The sequence below is a fragment of the Pelodiscus sinensis genome, chromosome 5, assembly GCF_052426305.1.
Source record: "Pelodiscus sinensis isolate ZL-2025 chromosome 5, ASM5242630v1, whole genome shotgun sequence".
NCBI lineage: Eukaryota > Metazoa > Chordata > Testudines > Trionychidae > Pelodiscus > Pelodiscus sinensis.
In genome coordinates, this window is record NC_143056.1 from 101,919,943 (window position 1) to 101,940,364 (window position 20,422).

Here is a 20,422-nt window from a genome sequence, read left to right on the forward strand (position 1 = left end):
AGGGAGGAGGGGAGGAAATTGTTCTCCTTAGCCTCTGAGGATAGGACAAGAAGCAATGGGCTTAAACTGCAGCAAGGAAGGTTTAGGTTGGACATTAGGAAAAACTTCCTGTCAAGGTGATTGAATACTAGAATAAATTGCCTAGGGAGGTTGTGGAATCTATGCAAACATCTATCAGGGATGATATAGACTGTGCTTAGTCCTGCCATGAGGGCAGGGGACTGGACTTGATCTCTCAAGGTCCCTTCCAGTTATAGTAGTCTATGATTCTACTTGACTGTCCAATATGTTTATGCTCATCAGGTAGTCAACTAGTCACTTATATCCCTATGACGTAACGTAGGTAACTTGTGGACAAATACCTCCTGCAAACTCTTGGATGTACACACCACTCCCCATCAGAAAACAGGCATACACAAAGCAAATGTGTAAATAGGCCAATGGAGGGAGGATAGGAATTACTATAGAGAACTTTTCCTGGGTGTCTGGCTGGTGAGTCTTGCCTATATGCTCAGGGTTCAACTGATCGCCATATTTGGGGTTGGGAAGGAATTTTCCTCCAGGGTAGATTGGCAGAGACCCTGGAGGTTTTTTTGCCTTCCTCTGTAGTATGGGGCACAGATCACTGCCTCCTGGTTATAGTCAGCCTTATTCATAATGACCACAGCACCCCCTTTGTCAGCGACACACAATCTCAGCCACGCTGAACACCATGCCATCCAGAGTCTCAAACAACCTGGACATTATAATCAAACCAGCTGACAAAGGGGGTGCTGTGGTCATTATGAATAAGGCCGACTATAACCAGGAGGCAACCAGACAACTCTCCAACACCACATTTTACAAACCTCTCTCCTCTGATCCCACCTCAGAATACCAAAAGAAACTACACTGTCTCCTTAAAAGCCTCTCTACAGGTACTCTGGCACAAATCCACACAGAAACACCTTCTGACCCCCGACCTGGATTGTTCTAACCTGGACACCCCAGACATCCCATCATCTCTGGTATCGGCACACTCACTACTGGTTTATCCATCTATGTAGATTCTCTTCTCAAACCCTACACAACCAACACCCCCAGCTATCTCCGAGATACTACTGACTTCCTAAAGAAACTACAAAACATTGATAACCTCCCCAATAACACCATCCTTACCACCATGGATGTAGAAACTCTATACACCAACATCCCACATGAAGACAGATTACAAGCAATTAGAAACAATAACCCAGAGGACACCACTGCCAATCTGATAGCAGACCTATGTAACTTTGTTCTCACCCACAATTATTTCCAGTTTGAGAACAACTTGTACCTCCAGATCAGCGGCACAGCCATGGGTACACGCATGGCCCCACAGTATGCTAATATCTTTATGGCTGACCTAGAACAACATTTCCTCAACTCCCGTCCCCTTTTACCCCTTCTCTATTTACGCTACATCGATGACATCTTTATGATCTGGATGCATGGCCAAGAAACACTGGATACATTCCACAGAGATTTTAACAACCTACACCCCACCATCAATCTCAGCCTGAACCATTCTACATGAGAGATCCATTTTCTGGACACGACAGTACAAATCAGCAATGGAAAATTAGACACCACTCTACAGAAAACTCACTGACTCATACAGTTACCTACATGCTTCCAGCTCCCATCCAGAACACACCATACGATCCATCATCTATAGCCAAGCCCTTCGATACAACTGCATCTGCTCTAATCCCACTGACAGAGACCAGAAACTTCAGGATCTCTGCCAAGCATTTATAAACCTCAACTACCCACCCAGAGAAATAAAAAAGAAAATCAGAAGAGCCAGACGAATACCTAGAAACCATCTACTTCAAGACAGACCCAAGAAAACCAACAATAGAATACCACTTGTCATCTCACCTACAGCCCCCAACTTAAACCTGTCCAACACATTATCAATAAACTACAGCCTATACTGGAAAAGGATACTAAACTCCGAGAGGCTGTGGGAGACAGACCCATAGTCTCCTATAGACAGTCACCTAACCTCAAGATGATTCTTACCAACAACCACAGGACATACCACACTAATACCAACCCTGGTACCTTCCCTTGCAACAAACCCCATTGCCAGCTTTGTCCACATATTCACTCTGCTGATACCATTATTGGACCCAACCAAGTGAGTTATAAGATCAAGAGCACATATTCCTGCACATCCAGAAATATAATTTATGCTATCATGTGCCGAAAGTGTCCGATGTACCAGACACTTCGCCAAAGGATCAATGCCCACAAAACAGATATCAGACAGGATCGCAAAGAAAAAACAATTTCTTGCCATTTCAACCAGAAAGGACATTGTCTCAACAACTTGATTACCTGCATCCTGCTTCAAAGACCTTTTAAGACTTCACTTCAAAGAGAATCCTCTGAACTGTCATTCATGCTTATATTCGAAACTTTACACACAAATTTGAATAGAGACACTAATTATCTTACCCCTTATAAAGATATCTTCCCCAATTATCACCTCTAATATCATTAGCTCCCCCCCTTCACCCTCCTCCATCCCCCTTCTGTTCTGAAATTTGATTTGTCCTTTTCATATGTGTTCATTTTTTTAAATTGTATCCTTTGGTATATATGGTTGTGACAATTTTCTTCCACTATTTGATCTGAGGAAGTGGGTCTGGCCCACAAAAGCTCATCATCTATTAAACCATTTTGTTAGTCTTTAAAGTGCTACACAGTCCTGTTTTTTGTTTCAGCTGCACCAGACTAACACGGCTACATTTCTACCACTGAGATATAGGTGAGAGAATTATTCTAGGAGTGGATGGGTGAAATTCTGTGGCCTGCATTGTGCAGGGGGTCAGACTAGATGATCATAATGGTCCCTTCTGACCTTAAAGACTATAAATCCTTGATAGGGGATTGCCTGCTCCACCCTGCCTGGTCAGGCTTAATCCCTTGCAGGCCCTGCTGATGCCAGGAGGTGGGAGGGAGCTTAGGTCTGGGAGAATTTGCAAGCGTCAGGAAAAGTTTCATGTGTAGGTGGTTGCAGTTCAGGAAGGAGTATGGGCTCTAGGAATAGACTCATAGGTGCCAGCTCTGAAATGAGGCCAGAAGTCAGGGGTTCATGGTGTAGGAGGGAGTTCCAGGCTTAGGCGACAGGTTGGCGTATGGGAACGGGTGCAGGCTCCAGGAGGAAAGACTGGGTAGAGGAGACGGTTCCGATCTGGGGTGGAGCTTGGGGCCTGGGAATGAATTCAGGGTGCAGCCTCTGGCTGGTATCATTTGCAGGGGCTCCAGGAGGCACTGAGCTTATGTGGCTCCTTAACAGCTGCCCCACAAAACCATCAGAGGCACCACAGAACCCCTCCACTTTCTGGCCAGAGGAAGTGGGGAGAGGGAGAGAATAAGAGAGAAAGTAAGAATACAATCTGAGGGGTGAGAGGAAAGGTGGAGAAAATGGCAAATGCCTCTCCTACTACAGGACGTCCCGCTATAAGTCGCCCTGGTATACATCTGTTCCACACTCAAGTCATTGATGCTTGCAGGAACTGATGCATTATAAATCCTCCCATTCCCTGCTCTTAAGTCACATACCAAAAAAAGCCACCACGCACGCCACCAATCTGGGTAAATGAAAGTCAGCCATGGGAAAAAAATCCCTTGCTTTAAGTTGTTTTGCTATACTTTCCAAAGAAGTTGGACTTATAGTGAGTACGGCCTGTATAGCAATAAATAACATACAAGCTCCAGGAGCAGAGAAGATAGTGAGGCTTAGTTTGACTTCCCTCCAGCCACTCCCTGGACCCAGTAAACCCATGTTCCCATCTGAGATGCACATAGTCTCCTACTGCTAGCTAATGCTATTCACATTCTATAGCTCATGTAATTGTCCATACTGCAGATTCGGGGTTCAAACCCGGTTGATGATTCTAGATTTGGGGTGCAGGAGTACAACTGCATAAACAATGAAGAGTCCTGTGGCACCCACTTCGTCAGATGTGAAGTGGGTCTTTGCCCACAAAAGCTTATGCTCCAATAAAGTTGTTAGTCTATAATGTGCCACAGGACTTCTCGTTATTTATGCAGATTCAGACTAACAGGGTTTCCCCTCTGATCCTTGGAGTACAGCTAGTTACAGCTGCACAGAATACACGTTTTTGCTTTGTTTTTCCAAAAGCCAGTATATGACACAAGTTATGTTAAGAGATTTAGATTCCAATGGCTGACTATCAAAGTTAGAACATGCCAGATTGAGTAGCCGATACAAGCTTAACTCAGCTCGCTCGTGAATACACAACGTTAATCTTCAGGTACTGGACACATCCCCGACACCGCCCTCGCTCAGCTCGCAGGGTGGTCTCGCAAAGCAGCAGCCCGAACTTGGCAGGACACAGAGCGGTTGTGACGCTGTCGCTCGCAGCTTGGAGCCGGAGAGCGGCGGCAGGACTAACGCTCCCCGTCCGTTCTGGAGGGATCGGAAACTGCAGCTGCACGGCGGGACCCCTTCGCCACAGAGCGCGGGGAGGCGGGCTCCGAGCGGGGCCTCAGCACCGACACACCCGCCCGCGCTCCCCACACCCCCGGCACCTCACCTGCCCCGCCAGGCTCCGGGACTCCGACCGCCCGCTCCGCACCTAACCGGCCGCTACCGCACCGCGCAGGCCACTCGGCCTCGGCCTCTCCACGCACCTCTCGCGAGAGGAAGTATCGCGAGAGTAGCGCCGAACAGGATGTGGGGAGCGGGGGGCAAAGCGGCTTTGCAGACACCCCCGGCCGGAAGTGAAGCGGGTAACGGGGAGGTAGAAGGCCGGGCGGGGGCGGGGAGTGAAACTGAGGCTGAAGCCCGGGTCGAGGCGTGAGTCTGTCGCCGGCGTCAGTGACGCTCGTGCCCCGGTCCCCATAGTGACCGCCGGGCGGTGCCCAGAACCGCGCGCAGCCGCAGTTTAGTGGGCGGACAGGACATGCGGGGGCGGGTTTCCGGGGGCCGGGCCTGCGCGTGCGCGGGGGTTGGTAGCTTGACTGGCCGGGCGCAGGCGGCCCCGCAGCGCCCCCGCGCGTGGGGGAGCGAGAGGGGCTGGGACGGGCCTCGGCGGCGCGCCGGATAGAGGCAGCAAAGGGGAGGGCGCTGCAACTCTGAACCCCAACAGGCCGCTGCACAGCGGACCCGCGCGCTGGCCTCTGCATTTTAAAGGGGCAGCTGCGAGTCCCCAGCTGAGCCGGGCTCTACCTGACATGCAGCGCGGCATGGAGCCCAGGGTCACCAGGGGACTCTTGAGTCCCACACTGACCCGGGTGCCATAGCTTTGAAAGGCACAAGAGCCCCTGCCAGGCACTCCTGTGCAGCCCCCAGTTAGTGGGACTTCTCACTGGCCCCAAGCTGTATGCAGAGTTCTGCACTCCTCCTTGGAAATGTGAAAGAGCCCCAGCGGTGCCTCTTCTGCATTTGAAAGGAGGAGTGTGGAAGTGCCTATCGACCAGTTGAGTAATACATAGAAATTCCATCAACTATTCCACTAGTCAGTTGACCGCAATTTAACATCTTTAGAGGCCACAGGACCAGCCATTTTGATGAGTTTCTGTGTGCTTGTGCTTTTCAAACCAATATGGTAGCATAAAATTTGGATCCTATTATTTCATAGAAGCCCAGGGTTGGGAGATACCTCAGAAGATCATCGAGTCCAACCCCCTGCCCAAAGCAGGACCCACCCTCACTAAATCATCCCAGCCAGGGATTTGCCAGGCTGGGACTTAAAAACCTCTGGGATGGAGATTCCACCACCTCCTTAGATAACCCATTCCAGGGCTTCACCACCCTCCTAGGGAAATAGTTTTTCCTAATATCCAACCTAGACCTCTCCCACTGCAACTTGAGACCTTTGCTCCTTGTTCTGCCATCCGTCACTACTGAGAACAGCCTTTCTCCATCCTCTTTGGAGCCCCCCCTTTAGGAAGCTGAAGGCTGCTATCAAATCCCCCCCTCGCTCTTCTCATCTGAGACTAAATAAGCACAACTTCCTCAGCCTCTCCTCATAGGTCATGTGCTCCAGCTCCCTAATCATTTTGGTTGCCCTCCGCTGGAACATCTCCACATCCTTTTTATAGTGGGGGGCCCAGAACTGGACGCAGTACTGCAGATGTGGCCTCATCAATGCTGAATAAAGGGAAATAATAATGTCTCTAGCTCTGCTGGAAATGTTCCACCTAATGCAACCTAATATACCATTCACCTTCTTGGCTAGAGAGGCACACTGTTGAATTATATCCAACTTCTCATCCACTCTCATCCACAGGTCCTTTTCTTCTGAACTGCTGCTTAGCCAGTCAGTCCTGAGCCTATAACAATGCTTAGGAGTCTTCTGTCCTAAGTGCAGGACACTGTGCTTGTTTCTGTTGAACCTCATCAGATTTCTTTTGGCCCAATCCTCCAATTTGTCTAGGTCACTCTGAATGCCCTGGTAAATTGAGATGGTAGAGTTGCCAGATGGTTTAAACAAAAATACTGGACACACTTGACATTACATCACAATCTACATTACATCTTATTCAGAAAATACCGGACATTTATATTTTCTCAATTTGTTTCCCGAACAGAAAGCTCAGATACTTGACTGACCGGTTCAAAACCGGATACCTGGCAACCCTATGAGATGATCTAGATCTGTGATTCCAGTTTTGTCCCAGTTCACAAAGTATAATCACGAAGGAGGAAATGTAGCTCTGAAAGCTATGAAATTACTCTATACTCTTCTTCCCTTCCCCCTGTCTATGTGGCTCTCAGAGCAAGAGAAATGGATAGAGATTAGATTATTAGTGGTGGAAAGCTGAGGCATACAAAGCTGAAGTGTAAATAATTCCTACAGGCTCGTGTGTAGGCCCAGCGGATTTAGTCTTGTTTCCTGACCTGTGTTCAGGCCAGTACTAAATAGTTAAGGGACTTTTACTTGAGGGAGGATGCTGGTGCTGAACCAACTGGTCCTGTCCATGCTCTGGCACCAGCTCAACACCCTGAGCCTGGCCCCAGAGGTTCTGGCCCAACTCCAGAGGATAGCCCTGGAGTTGTTCTGGCTAGGACTGCACTGGATCTCTGCTGGGGTCCTGTGTCTTCCTCTGGAAGAGGGAGACAGGGCCTGGTCTGCATATGTGGACCGTATGCCTCCAGGCCCTGCAGGGACATTTGTGTAGTGCAGATAGTCCAGGATGAAGCACGTAGGCGCATGCCTTCCTCCACCACCTCCAAGGTCTCCGATATGACTGGCAGCTCTTTTTCTCCACCCAAGGGGTATTCCGCAAGGCCTCTCAGAGCTGCCAGAGTTCTACCAGGAACTCCTCTAGACCTGGAAGCTGTTTGCAGTGACAGGTCCATTGTGGCCTCCGAGAGGGTAGACCTCCTCATGGAGCCCCTGTTCCACAATCCAGCATGGTGGGTGCTTTTGGCGGAATCTCCCTCGGTGCGCCCAAGGTTGGTCCTGGCAGAAACCACTAGGGTCAGTAACCTTATGGACTACAATGGGGGACTGTGTGGACCCCGGAGTGCTCACTGAGCACATGGGGTTCTCCACCACCCGAACCCCTCTACACAAGTTCCAGGAGGTGAAGGCAGCTTTGTTGCAGCCCACTCTTGATTTCCTGCAATGAGCCCTGTGAGAGGATATGTCCTGCCCCCACCCTTTGCAAACCCTCTAGCCCTTTTCCTTGGGCTCCTGTTTCAGGACCACGGGCCTCCCAATCCCTGCACCCCTCCGCCGGCTGCAGATTCTGCAGGTTTTCAAACTGCACCTAGGGACCATCTGTGCACACTCGTGCTCTGCACCTTACATTTTCTCATCCTCATGTCCCACCCTCACACCAAGTGGCAGGACTATTTAACACCTGTCAAGGGTTAGGAACCCTGGTGGGCCAATGTGTATTACACCATGATCCCAAGACCCATCGGGGACATAAATTGGCAGTTCCTTCATGAAGCTGTAAGCACAGGTGTATACCTGACACAGTTCACCCCCATGCCTGCCCCTTCTGTAGCATGAGGGAAAATATGGTGCATGCCTACCTAGAATATGCCAGGTTGCAGTCCCTTTTCCAGCTCCTGGCTGCACTTTTCTCCACACCATTTCTTTCTGCATACCCCATCCATGGCCCAACAAAGTTGTGAGACCTTATCAACCTCCTCCTGGCCCTGGCAAAAGCTGTTATCTATAATACCAGGAGGAGGATGCTGGCCAAAGAGGTGCTCTGCAACTTCGGGGCCTATTTCTGCTCCTCCCTGCCCTCATGCATCCAGACAAAGTTCCTCTGGGCAGTATCCACTGGCTCCCTGGACAGCTTTGAGGAGCAGTGGGCACTGCCCAAGGGTCTCTGCTCGGTATCCCCATCTGGTACCCTCATTTTAAAGCTTTGACTCACACCCCTGAGCCAATTTTCTTTTCCAGAATATGGTCTGTGGAAGTCGGTCTGGCCCACAAAAGCTCATCACCTAATAAACTATCTTATTAGTCTTTAAAGTGCTGCATAGTTTTTCCTTTTGTTTTACCAAAATCAGACTAACATGGCTACCTCTCTATTACCCCTGAGCCTGTTTTTCATTATTTGTCCCCTGTAATCAATTGAATCCTGAGTCCAGGAGTCCTGAGACTGGGAGAGGGGTTTTTAGTGGGCACCTGCCCACTCCCTTTGGTTCAAATAGTAAGTCACTCCAAGAAGGGTGTGGCTACTGCGCCTCCTCCTGTTCCGCCACCCACCGACTGAAGCTCTCCCTGCCCTCCCCCACGGCCACCTGCCTGCTACCCTAGTATCAACACAGAAATTCATCTGTCATTTGATTGCCCAGTCATGCAGTTTTGTGAGATTCCTTTAAAATTCTACAGTCAGCTTTGGACTTGATTATCTTGACTAATTTTGTATCACCTGCAGATTTTGCCACTTCACTGTTTAGCCCCCTTTTCAGATCATTTATCAGTATTTTGAATGACACAAGTCACAATATGGATCCTTGGAGGACCCTGCTACTTAGCTTTCTTCATTGTGAAAATTGATCATTTATTCCTATTCTTTGTTTCCCATCTTTTAACCAGTTCCGGATCCATGAGAAGACCCTCCATCTTATCTTACAATTGCTTACTTTGCTTACGAGCTTTTGATAATTGAGCTTGTCAAATCATTTTGAAAGTCCAAGTACACTGTTTCAACTGGCTCATTCTTTTTCATATGCTTGTTGACATCCTCAAACAAGTCTAATAGATTGAGGAGGCATGATGTCCCTTTACAAAAGCCATGCTGACTCTTTCTCAACATATCATTTTTGCTTGTGTGTCTGATAATTTTACACTTTCAACCAATTTGCTTGGCACTGGAATTTGACTTACTGGTGTGTAATTGCCAGGATCACCTCTAGAGACCTCTTTCTACATCGGCATTACATCAGCTACCTTCCAGTCATATATTACAGAGAGGGTACGTCTACACTTGCTCCCTAGTTCGAACTAGGGATGCAAATGTAGCCGACCGAAATTACTAATGAAGCAGGGATTTAAATATCCCGTGCTTCATTAGCATAATCTCGTCCACACGCTATTCTGCTCGCCAGCTGATTCGAACCAGGAAGTGCGCTCAGGGACACATTAGTTCAAATTAAACCCCTTGGTTCAAACTAACGTTACTCCTCAAAAAATGAGGAACTAGTTCGAACTAGGGAGCAAATGCAGACGTACTCAGACTGATTTAAGTGGTAGGTTGCAGTTGTTAGTTCTGCAATTTCATATTTTACTTCTTTCAGATCTCTTGGAGGAATAACATCTAGTACTGGTGACTTATTAATGTTTAATGTATCAGTTTGTCCAAGAACCTCCTCTATTGACATCTCAATCTGGGACAGTTAGTCAGATTTGTGACCTAAAAGAATGTTTTGGATGTTGGGATTTCTTCCATATCATCAGCAGTGAAGACTGATACAAAGAATCACCCCACATCTCTAATAATCTTTTCTTCCTTAAGTGCTTTTTTCTCACCTTAGTCTTGCAGTGTCCCTACTGACTATTTACAGGCTTCCTACTTCTGATGCAGTTAAAAAAATTACTGTTTTTGTTTTCCTTAGCTAGTTGATCTTCGAATTCTTTCTTGGCCTGCCTTATACTTTTATGCTTGGCTTAGCAGAGTGTATACGCCTTTCAGGTTTTTTCTATAAGATTTTAATTGATGCCATTTTTCCTCTTTTAATATTCTGTTTAGTCATGCTGGATTTTTTTTATGCTCTTACTGTTTTGCTTCTTTTTTTTTTTAATTTGGGGTATACATTTAGTTTGAACTTCTATCACATAGTTTCCATGCCTTTCACCCTCATGACTGCTGCTTTTAACTTCTGTTTAATTTAACTCACCTTATTTTGAAATAAGTGGAGAGTCCACACTACCAAGCCTGTTATTTCAAAATAAAGGACTAGTTATTTTGAAATCTGTACAGCTTTTCATGAGGAACAATGCTTATTTTGAAAGAGTTATTTTGAAATAGCATGAGTGTGGATGGAGCCAAATAATTGGCCTCCAGAAGCCTCTCGCAGCTGTACACATGGCTTCTTTGGCCACATCTGCCAGCGCCACTGCTCAGTGCTTTCTTTCACATATAGACCCACTATCCCCCTCCCCTAGCATAACCTACTTTATCATTTCTGTATACTTTGCACTCTGAAATGCCATGTCCCATTGATTATCCTTATTCCACCAAGTTTCCAAAATGCCTATTTTATCAACATCCTCATTTAATGCCTAGCACTCTATTTCATCCATCTAAGGTCACATCTATACTTACTAGAAGCTCGACACTCAGGAGGTCAATCTTCTGGTGTTCAATTTAACAGATCTAGTATAGACCCAAAAATTGAATGCTGAGGGCAGCTCACATCAGCGTCCAAAACTCCTCCTTTTGTGAGGGTATGTCTACACTACCCCCCTAGTTCGAACTAGGGGGGTAATGTATGCATACCGAACTTGCTAATGAAGCCCGGGATTTGAATTTCCCGGGCTTCATTAGCATAAAACCGGCGCCGCCATTTTTAAAAGCCGGCTAGTGCGAACCCCGTGCCACGCGGCTACACGCGGCACGGGCTAGATAGTTCGGACTAGCAAGCTATTCCGAACTATCTGTACGCCTCGTGGAACGAGGTGTACAGATAGTTCGGAATGGCTTGTTAGTCCGAACTATCTAGCCCGTGCCGCGTGTAGCCGCGTGGCACGGGGTTCGCACTAGCCGGCTTTTAAAAATGGCAGTGCCGGCTTTATGCTAATGAAGCCCGGGAAATTCAAATCCCGGGCTTCATTAGCAAGTTCGGTATGCATACATTACCCCCCTAGTTCGAACTAGGGGGGTAGTGTAGACATACCCTGAGGACTTAGAGAAGCGGACAGAAGCATTTGCTCCCATAGGCCTCCCGCAGTGTGGATGCTGTCAAGGCTCGGCTTAAGGTAAGCCATCTCCAGCTATGCATTTTACATAGCTGGAGTTGAGTACCTTAAGCTGAACGTCCTGGTCTAGTGTAGACCAGGCCTTAGTATTTAACACTTCTAGAATTTGTATATTAGCTCATTTGATCTATATTTAGTTTCTTGCACTCATGTGTTATATTTAAATGGGATTTATATCTATCTATTCTTCAGTAGCTGCTACCTTCACAAACTGTGTGCTCTTTCACACCTATCAGCTTTCCCTCAGTCCTTAGTTTAAAAAAAAAATCTACAGCCTTTTTATTTTTTTATGCCAGCAGTCTGATTTTGTTTTGGTTTAAGTACAGCTCATAAATTCTCCAGTTCCCAATAAATTCAAAATGTGTCTCCTTATCCACATATCTACCAATATAAATACTGACAGGAAAATCAGAGTTTGTTATGCTTTAAAATAATGTCCAAGAGCTGTTGGTCCATTGTATGCGGTGACACATAAGTAAGACTGGTTAAAAATGCAATTTCATTTCTTTATAAGTTAAGCATAAACATACGATAAAAAATAAATAGAAAGTACACTTTAAGGGCCCAGTTCCAAAAATAGGTATACTATCATGGATCCCTACGTACCATTGTGTACTATTCACTATAATGGGACTTGGTACCAGGTCTGCATTATCGCATCATCTGTTTGCCGTATCAGGGCTTTTACATTAGTAAAGATATAGTCAAGATAATGAAATACAGCTCACTAGTTGCAAGGACATTTCTAATCTGCAGAAGATTTGAATTTATATTTTGAATTTATTTATTATTTGTTCACTTTTTATCCGAAGTGTGCTAGGAATCAAATGGACAAGTAAACATTACATGGGAAAAGGGCAGATTCTAGGGGCGAGCAAGAAGGGCAGCTGTCCTGGGTGTCAACTCCCAGGAAGTGCTATGTCGTTGTGCGTTACTCAGCCTTTATCTTTTGCTCTTTGCTTTGACTGGCCATTTTCCATTTGCTTTGTTGCTTGGCCAGTCCTCCCCCATTCCCTCTTCTCAGTCATTGCAGGGAATGGGAGGTGTTTATTTCCCTGGCTGGCAAAAAGGATTGGAAATGTAGAGAAAGTTGTGCTGACTGAGACCAATGGTTCATCTAGTCCAGTATCTGGGTCTGATCATAGGTGCTGGATCTGGGGGTATGTGTACACTACAGCACTAATTCGAACTAACTTAATTCAAATTAGTTAATTCGAACTAAGCTAATTCGAACTAGTGCATCTAGACCTAAAAACTAATTCAAATTAGCGTTTTGCTAATTCGAAATAGCATGTCCACATTGAGTGGACCCTGAATCGAAGTTAAGGCTGGCTGGAACCAGTGCCGGCAGGGCATCAGGTTAGGACTTAACATGTGGAGCTGCTGCCTCAGGCTAGCCGAGGGCTGTGCTTAAAGGGACCCGACCCCCACCCCGGACAGACAGTTCTCAGGGTTCCCCGCTTGTTTGTCTACCTCGATGAGGGATAGCAAAGCAGTCCTGGCTTGGAGTGCCCTGAGTGCCCACACTCGGCACATCACAGCACTCGGCCACCAGCCCAGCTGCAGTTGCCACAGGCTGCCATCTGGGCGGGGGATCAATCAGGGGTCTGTCAGGATCCAGGAGGCCCTGCAGGAGAGCTTCCACCCCGAGGAGCCCACAGAGCCACCCCAGTCCTCCCCATTGGGGGCTCGTGCCCCATTCCTCCCTCACCTCCTTCCATTTACCCTTCCCTAGTCCCCCTTCCTGATGTAAAAAATAAAGGACACATGTTCAAAAATAGAAACCCTCTTTATTTAACAAAACTGGAGGGGGGGGAGGATTAACCTCTGGGGAGACTGGGAAAAGGAGGTGGGAGAGGGTAAGAGAGAGGGTGGGAGAGGGGAGTTGGAAACCTGGGAGGAGGGAGCTAGAAGGTGGAAGCCAGGGGACGAAGGAGGAGGGGAAGTATAAAACTATGGTACGCCATATCTTCAGTACTGTATACAGATGTGGTCTCCTCACCTCAAAAAAGATATTTTGGCCTTGGAAAGGGTTCAGAAAAGGGCAACTACAAATATCAGGGGTTTGGAACAGGTCCCATATGAAGAAAGGCTAAAGAGACTGGGACTTTTCAGCTTAGAAAAGAGGAGACTGAGGGGGATATGATAGAGTTCTATAAAATTATATGTGGTGTGGAGAGGGTGAATAAAGAAAAGTTCTTCATTAGTTCCCATAATAGAAGGACTAGAGGACACCAAATGAAATGAATGGACAGCAGGTTTAAAAATAATAAGTGAAAGTTCTTCTTCACATAGCACATAGTCAACCTGTGGAACTCCTTGCCACAGGAGGCTGTGAAGGCTAGAACTATAACAGAATTTAAGGAGAAGTTAGATAAATTCATGGAGGTTGGGTCCATGGAGTGCTATTAGCCAGGGGATAGGAATGGTGTCCCTGGCCTCTGTTTGTGGAAGGCTGGAGATGGATGGCATGAGACAAATTGCTATGTCATTGTCTTCAGTCCATCCCCTCCAGGGTACCTGGTGCCGGCCGCTGTCAGCAGACAGGCTACTGGGCTAAATGGACCTTTGGTCTGACCCAGTACAGCCATTCTTATGTTCTTATGTTCTAAGCTCAGGGCTCAGTGTCGGGGATCTCACTGGACCAACTTGATTTTCATGCAAACCTGCTCCTGGGTTCACATGTGGCCTTTGGTGGCCAGGCTGGCAGTTATGCTGCCCTAGACGGCCGCATTCGTGTGCCTACTGCAGAGGTCGTGGACGTTGAAGGCCTCCCCTCAAACCTCGATGAGGTCCACGATCTCCGCACTAGACCAGGTGGGCGCCCACCTCTTGTGGCCCCGGACAGGCTCCTGGGAGCCACCAGCCTTGTCCTGGGAAGAGGCGGAGGGCTGGGTGGCAGCGGGTGGCTGGCTCATGCCGTGCCAGGTGCAGGGTCTGTTGGCTGGGTGCTGGCAGGCTTGCAACTGGCACAAGCAGTGTAGCCAGACCATGCCCCTTTAAGGGCTCTGGGGCTGGAAGGGGGGCAGAAAAGTTTCCCTGGTGGTGCCCAGAGTGGCCACCAGGGCAACCTGGAAAGGGCTAGCCTCCAACTAGTTTGAATTAAGTGGCTACACAGCCCTTAATTTGAACTACTTAATTCAAACTAGGCGTTAGTCCTCGTAGAATGAGGTTTACCTAGTTCGAATTAAGAGCTCCGCTAGTTCGAATTAAATTCAAACTAGCGGTTTGTATGTATATCCGCTATTAAAGTTAATTCGAACTAACGGCTGTTAGTTGGAATTAACTTTGTAGTGTAGACATACCCTGGGAGTGCTGCAGAACCCCCTGGCTTGAAATGGTTTCCATCATATCCTGAGTATTCAGCACCCCCACCATACAATTGTTCTACCTGCCACGTTCTAGTAGTGATATGTAGCAGAGGTTTGGGAGGAAGGTGTCATAAACTCCACAGTGGAAATCATGGAAAACATTGAATACAAGGAAAGTTTCTTCCTCAACTGCATCAATTAGAAGTTGGTTTATCCTCCAGAGCTTGAGTGTTTATATCTCTTCCAAAATTCAGGTTTGGAATTTTTTTGCTATTCATTTTTATAATTATAATTTTACTTATAAACCTTATTATTTTTACACACACACACACACACACACACACACACACACACACACACACACACATCCAATCATTTTTATAATTTCTGCTAAGCTCACGGCTTCTGTGGTATACTGTTGCAATTATTTCCAAAGGCTAATGGGAATCTGTTGCAAGGATTTTATAGTCTATTGACCCATTTCTATAAATATAGATGCATGCACACATGAGTCATATTGCCAGTATAAATTCTTAGGCCTATGAATGGGTAAGTTTATGCATGTAGTACTAAGACAACATATAGACAATTTAGATAGTGAATAATTTTCAGACAAGAGAGGGGCTGAAAATATTTTGTACAATTTTGGATGAATGTAATTGTCTGACTTCAATTCCATTTTTTGTTATCTAAGGGTATGTCTACATAGCAAAATTATTTCAAAATAATAGCCGTTATTTCAAAATAACTTTACCAGCATCTACACAGCCAAACCGCTATTTCACAATTATATTGAAATAGCACAGGGCTTATTTCAAAATTGATAAACCTCATTTCACGAGGAATAGCACCAATTTCAAAATTGCTATTTTGAAATAAGCATTGTGTAGATGCTTATTTCAAAATAGGGGGCCTCCAGCCCTTCCCAGGGTGCCCTGATGGCCATTCTGGTCACAACCAAGAAAACTCCTCTCCCTCCTCCTCCCTCCCCCCCGGAGCCCTTAAAGGGGTAGACTCTGTCCACAGTGCCTGTGCCAGCTCCAAGCCTGCCAGCCCAGAGCCAACATGAGCCAGGCAGCCAGTGCCAGCCAGCCCTCCACTGCTCCCCGGGACCAGTCTGCCAGCTTTCAGGAGTCTGCCAGGGGCTGCAAAAGGTGGGCGCCTGCTTGGTCCAGTGCAGATATCAGGGACCTAATTCAGGTTTGCGGGGATGCCACCAACGTCCATGATCTCCGCACTAAATGGAGGAATGCAACCGTCTACAGGCGGATGGCTGCCAGCCTGGCCACCAAAGGCCACATGCGAACCTAGGAGCAGGTGCACATGAAAATAAAGGAGCTGCAGCAGGTGTATGCCAGGGCCACAGGGGGCAGCTCCCAACCAGGTGAAGACCCAGATCCCGGCCTCTATTTTGATGCTGTGGGCCACATCCTGGCGGGCAGAATGGTCCGTGCTCCCCAGATGGTCATCGACCCTGGGACAGAGCTTGCTGCCTCCTGCTGCTTCAGCCCCTGCTGCCTAGCTACCCCTAGCTACTGCTCCTCTTCCTACTTCTTCTCCCCCTCCGCTTCTTCCTCCCCAGCCTCCCTTCATTCCCGGGGATGCTGAGGCCCCCACAACCACGGTGCTGGGAGACAGTTGGGCCGGCGAGATCCCCAACCCTGAGCCCTGAACTTCTCCTCCCCTTGCTTCCCCCTGCCAACTCCCTCCTCCCAGGATTCCCCCTCCCCTCTCCCACCTTCTTTCTCCAGTCTCACCTCAGTTTCATTCCCTCCACCCCCATTTTTTTTCAATAAAGAGGCTTTGTTGTAATGAACACGTGTCTTTTATTTTACAGCAGGAAGGGGGGTTAGGGAGGGGTAAGTGGAAGGATGTGAGGGAGGAATGAGGCACAAGCCCCCAGTGGGGCACACCAGGGAGACTGTTATTGCCTGCAGAATGTGCTGTCAGGCTCGCAGCAAAACGTCCAGGCGAAGCACCAAAGTGCCCAGGGGCGGCTCTGGCTCCATGCTGCAGAGTGTTGTGGTATCCTGAGTGAGGGCAACCAGAGCACACAGAGGGAAAAAAATGCTTTGCTATCCCTCAGTGAGGTAGGCAAGCAAGCAGGAAAACCTTAGAACCAGCTGTCTGGGAGGGTCCCTTTAAGCACAGGTCTCAGCCTCAGGCAGCAGCCACACAAGGTAACTCCTGACCTGATGCCCTGTCAGAATTGGTTCCGGCAGGCCTTAAATATGATTCAGCATCCTATCAGTGTAGACACGCTATTTTGAAATAGCATTTTGCATTTTGTGTCTGGACACGTTATTTCAAAATAAGCTATTTTGAAATAACGCTGTAGTGTAGACATACCCTAACCTCGCACCTACATGCTATACATTTCCATTTATTGTTCATGTTACAAATCTTATCCTTTTGGCCATTGTGGAGTAGTTAAATATTTCCCTTATTTGAATATTTTATTTAACCATTGATTTTTCTATTGTTTATAAAATTAGTTTTAATCCTACATTTTGCTTTTAATAATTTATAATCTTTTGCTTTTTCTGTTTTTATATTTTAACTTACTTTTTAATATTTTTAACATTAAAGGTCTTTTTTTATACTTCCCAGATCTTTCTCTGAAACGGATATGAACTCAACTTTATATAGTGTGAGCAGTGGATCAATGGAACTGGTCACTGTGTGTAGAATGAAACACATATTTAAATCCTTGCACAACTTGTACTCTATTTATTATGGGATCAGATTCTGCCATCCTCATTTAGGTTGATTAGTAATTTATTCTGGGATGATTTCACTGGGTTAAAGTAAGTAAGAGTGGTAGAACCTGGACTAAAACCCTGCCTTTAAAAACCATTTATATTTAATCTCCTGCTTGTTTGGCTTTTAGACATACATGTTTAAATGTTAGAAATAAATGGATCACGCTAGCAATTGAATTAGACATTCAGAAATTATCGGCATTTGACATGGGTGCAATCTCTTCTTCTGTGTTTGCAAAGGACCTACCAGGGTGGCACTGCAGTCTTGGTTGATGCCTCTAGGAACTAATGTAATATACATACTAATAAAATGCCCTATCTGGTCAGTGCCTTAGACATGCGTTCACTTGGACTGATCAATGCTATGCGTCTTTCACTTGGACTTTGTTTTGAAGAATATGTCCCTGTAAGCTTTCTCCAGAACAATAGGTTTCTTCTGCACTGCTGCCTGCAAATGCCCAGGGAGCAGCCTCCGATTTCTGATCTCCCCCAGAACAATATCATCCTTCTTTCGGGGCCTCTGGGTCCTTGCATCCACCAATGCCTCGGGGGCACTGTGCACATCGTGCAGTTTCAGCTGAAGCCAATCCTGCCTCTCCACAGTATGCAGGTGCTCCCCAAGATCGTGCATCAGTTGCATCTCACTCACTGACCTCTTCCTGTATGAAAGGTGAACAAAGTAACAGTCTCATAATGGTCCTGCCTTGAATTCTTGATCTCCACTCAAGACAAAGTTTGGGAGCCTTTGAGGTCGGGGAAAGGCACATTTGTTCAACCTGGATCTTTACCAAGAAAGGGATATACTGTCTGAAAGTGGGAAGGGGAACAGTGATATGTGAATTGGTGGTGGAATTATTAGTGGGAGAAGGGCTAGAAGAGGGAAATGGCCTAGTTTTGTGCCAATACTGTTTAGCCACTGACATTGTTTATTTTAATTCTTGTACTTGATGCCAGATTTCCAATAATGCTACGCATGTAACCAGTCAAGATGAAAGTAAAGAGAATTGGTAAAAATATCCCCAAATTCCAAAATGTGTAGCACTATACTTACGTCGCTGGTCTTCCATCAGATGTTGCAAAGATACAAATTGCATATATAACAATAGCAGTCTTAGCCATGTCTTTGATAGGAAACATGTTATCTGTAAGGACAGAACAAGGACATTTTTATATTTGTTTCACATCTGTTAAACTAGGGGAACAACTGGGGTTAGATAAAGAGAAAAAGTTTTGAAGACATATACCGGGGTGGCCAACAAGTTAGAGATGAAGAGCCAAAATAGCTATGGATAGAGTGCAGAGAGCCACATATTATATATTTATAGATAGATAGATATAGTACACAAAATGCAGTGATAAAAATAACATTACAGGACATTTTAGACAAAAAACAATAAAAAAAAGTCTCTAGTCACTTAAAAAATTCACGGCCAGTCCATAGATCTTGACAAGGAACAAACATCAAATTAAAAAAAAAAACTTTAAAAATACAGTAATAGTCCCACACTAGAAAAAAAAGCCATCCCCACCGAGAGTTTTAAACTTAACATGACTGCCCTATTATGACCTGTGAAATTTTTTTAAAATTAAACTGAACTGAGAAGTAAATTAGCACAATTTGAAGTGCCTGTTTCACTCCAGCTTGTTGATCTCTGGTATCGTTTCCTCATTTTTTTGACTTATGAAGATTATGGCTTTTTATATAGTTCTAAAAATTCAGGTCTGTCCCAGACTGCATATATATGAAAGGTTCAAAAACAAGAAGGGAGAGAATCATATCTCAGAATAATTTCTTCAGCCTGGCAAACAATAGCCTTTGAATTTTCTTGAAAGAAACATAGAATAAACCTGCTGATTCTTTTTTTGCCCTGGAATTTAAATATGACATCTGTGTTGGCTGCCTTGTTCTGCTTCCATGAAGACTTTGAGTTTAAGGTGCTTCAGCCCCCCACTCTAACCCAATCCCCCTCCTTTCCTCCAGAGTCAGGCCCTCTGGGCCTCGCCCCGTTCCCCGCTCTAATCCAATGCCTGGGACCCGGAGTCACCACGTGTTTCTCCATCCAGAAATTGGGGCATGTGTGCAGAACAGCCGGTCATGAGCAGTGCTGGCACGCAGCTCAGAACAAGAGCCACATTTCTTTAACCAATGAGCCGCATGCAGCTCAAGAGCTGCAGATTGGCCATTCCTGACATATACAGTCAGAAAAGAGACTATGTAAAAATATCTTTCACATGTTGTACATAGAACAAGGAATTTAGGGATCAGAAAAACTAGATTTTATTCCTAAATTTTATAATGACTTGCAGTACAATTTTGGACAAGTCTCTTAACTTTTGGACAAGTTTCCCGTATTACTATAGGCATTATAATATCCACCATTTTGGTATCTTCAGATACAAGGCAGAGTTTAATTGCAAAGTGTTTTTTATTTTTAATTTCTGTCTCATGGAAATATTTGTAAGGCTCCTTGAAATACTTGCATATGTAAATTGCAAAGTGTTACATTTTGTCTGCTTCTTTGGTGTCATTCTTCAGTGTCTTCAGTTTTGCTGATTTTACTGATAGAACCAAGAACCTTGATTCTCTTATGGCAGCTTTACACTGGCATAACTGTTAGGTCAATTGTGTTAGTCCCTTTATAAGCTGGTGTGGAAAAAAAACAGAATGTGGTCCCAAGTTTTTATAGTTGCTAGTGCTGCATAGCTCATATAGCTGTGGAGCAGAGATTGGTTTTATTTTGCTTTGCAGATAAACAACATTGTCAGTGCAATGATAATTTAAAAATATGTATTACTGGTAATGATGTAAACGTCTAAAATAAATTTGAATTTCAGATCTCAATTTGAGTTTCTAGTGGTGATCACTAGAAAAATATGTTTTGAGTGGTAAGCCAAG

The 20,422-nt window shown here is 45.8% G+C and overlaps 2 protein-coding genes across 4 annotated transcripts in view; both read right to left on the reverse strand.

The window, feature by feature from the left end:
* The window catches only part of FAR1 (fatty acyl-CoA reductase 1), a 65,885-nt gene extending 60,953 nt beyond the window's left edge, over positions 1–4,932 (reverse strand). The window contains exon 1 of one of the 3 annotated variants that reach the window (XM_075927847.2): positions 4,693–4,932. The gene's annotated coding sequence lies outside the window, so the exon portion shown is untranslated. Of the gene's footprint in view, positions 1–4,595 lie in introns of all 3 variants that reach the window. The other 2 variants (XM_075927845.2, XM_075927846.2) reach the window with 2 other exon arrangements.
* A 12,247-nt stretch (positions 4,933–17,179) lies between these two features.
* LOC142829006 (parathyroid hormone-like) lies at positions 17,180–18,793 on the reverse strand. Its single transcript, XM_075926046.2, has 2 exons — positions 18,578–18,793; positions 17,180–18,185 (listed from the first exon to the last, which is right to left on the reverse strand). Exons 1-2 carry the CDS (start codon positions 18,661–18,663, stop codon positions 17,900–17,902), a joined length of 372 nt encoding a protein of 123 aa, XP_075782161.1. The 5' UTR covers positions 18,664–18,793; the 3' UTR covers positions 17,180–17,899.
* Between the last annotated feature and the right edge of the window lie 1,629 nt (positions 18,794–20,422).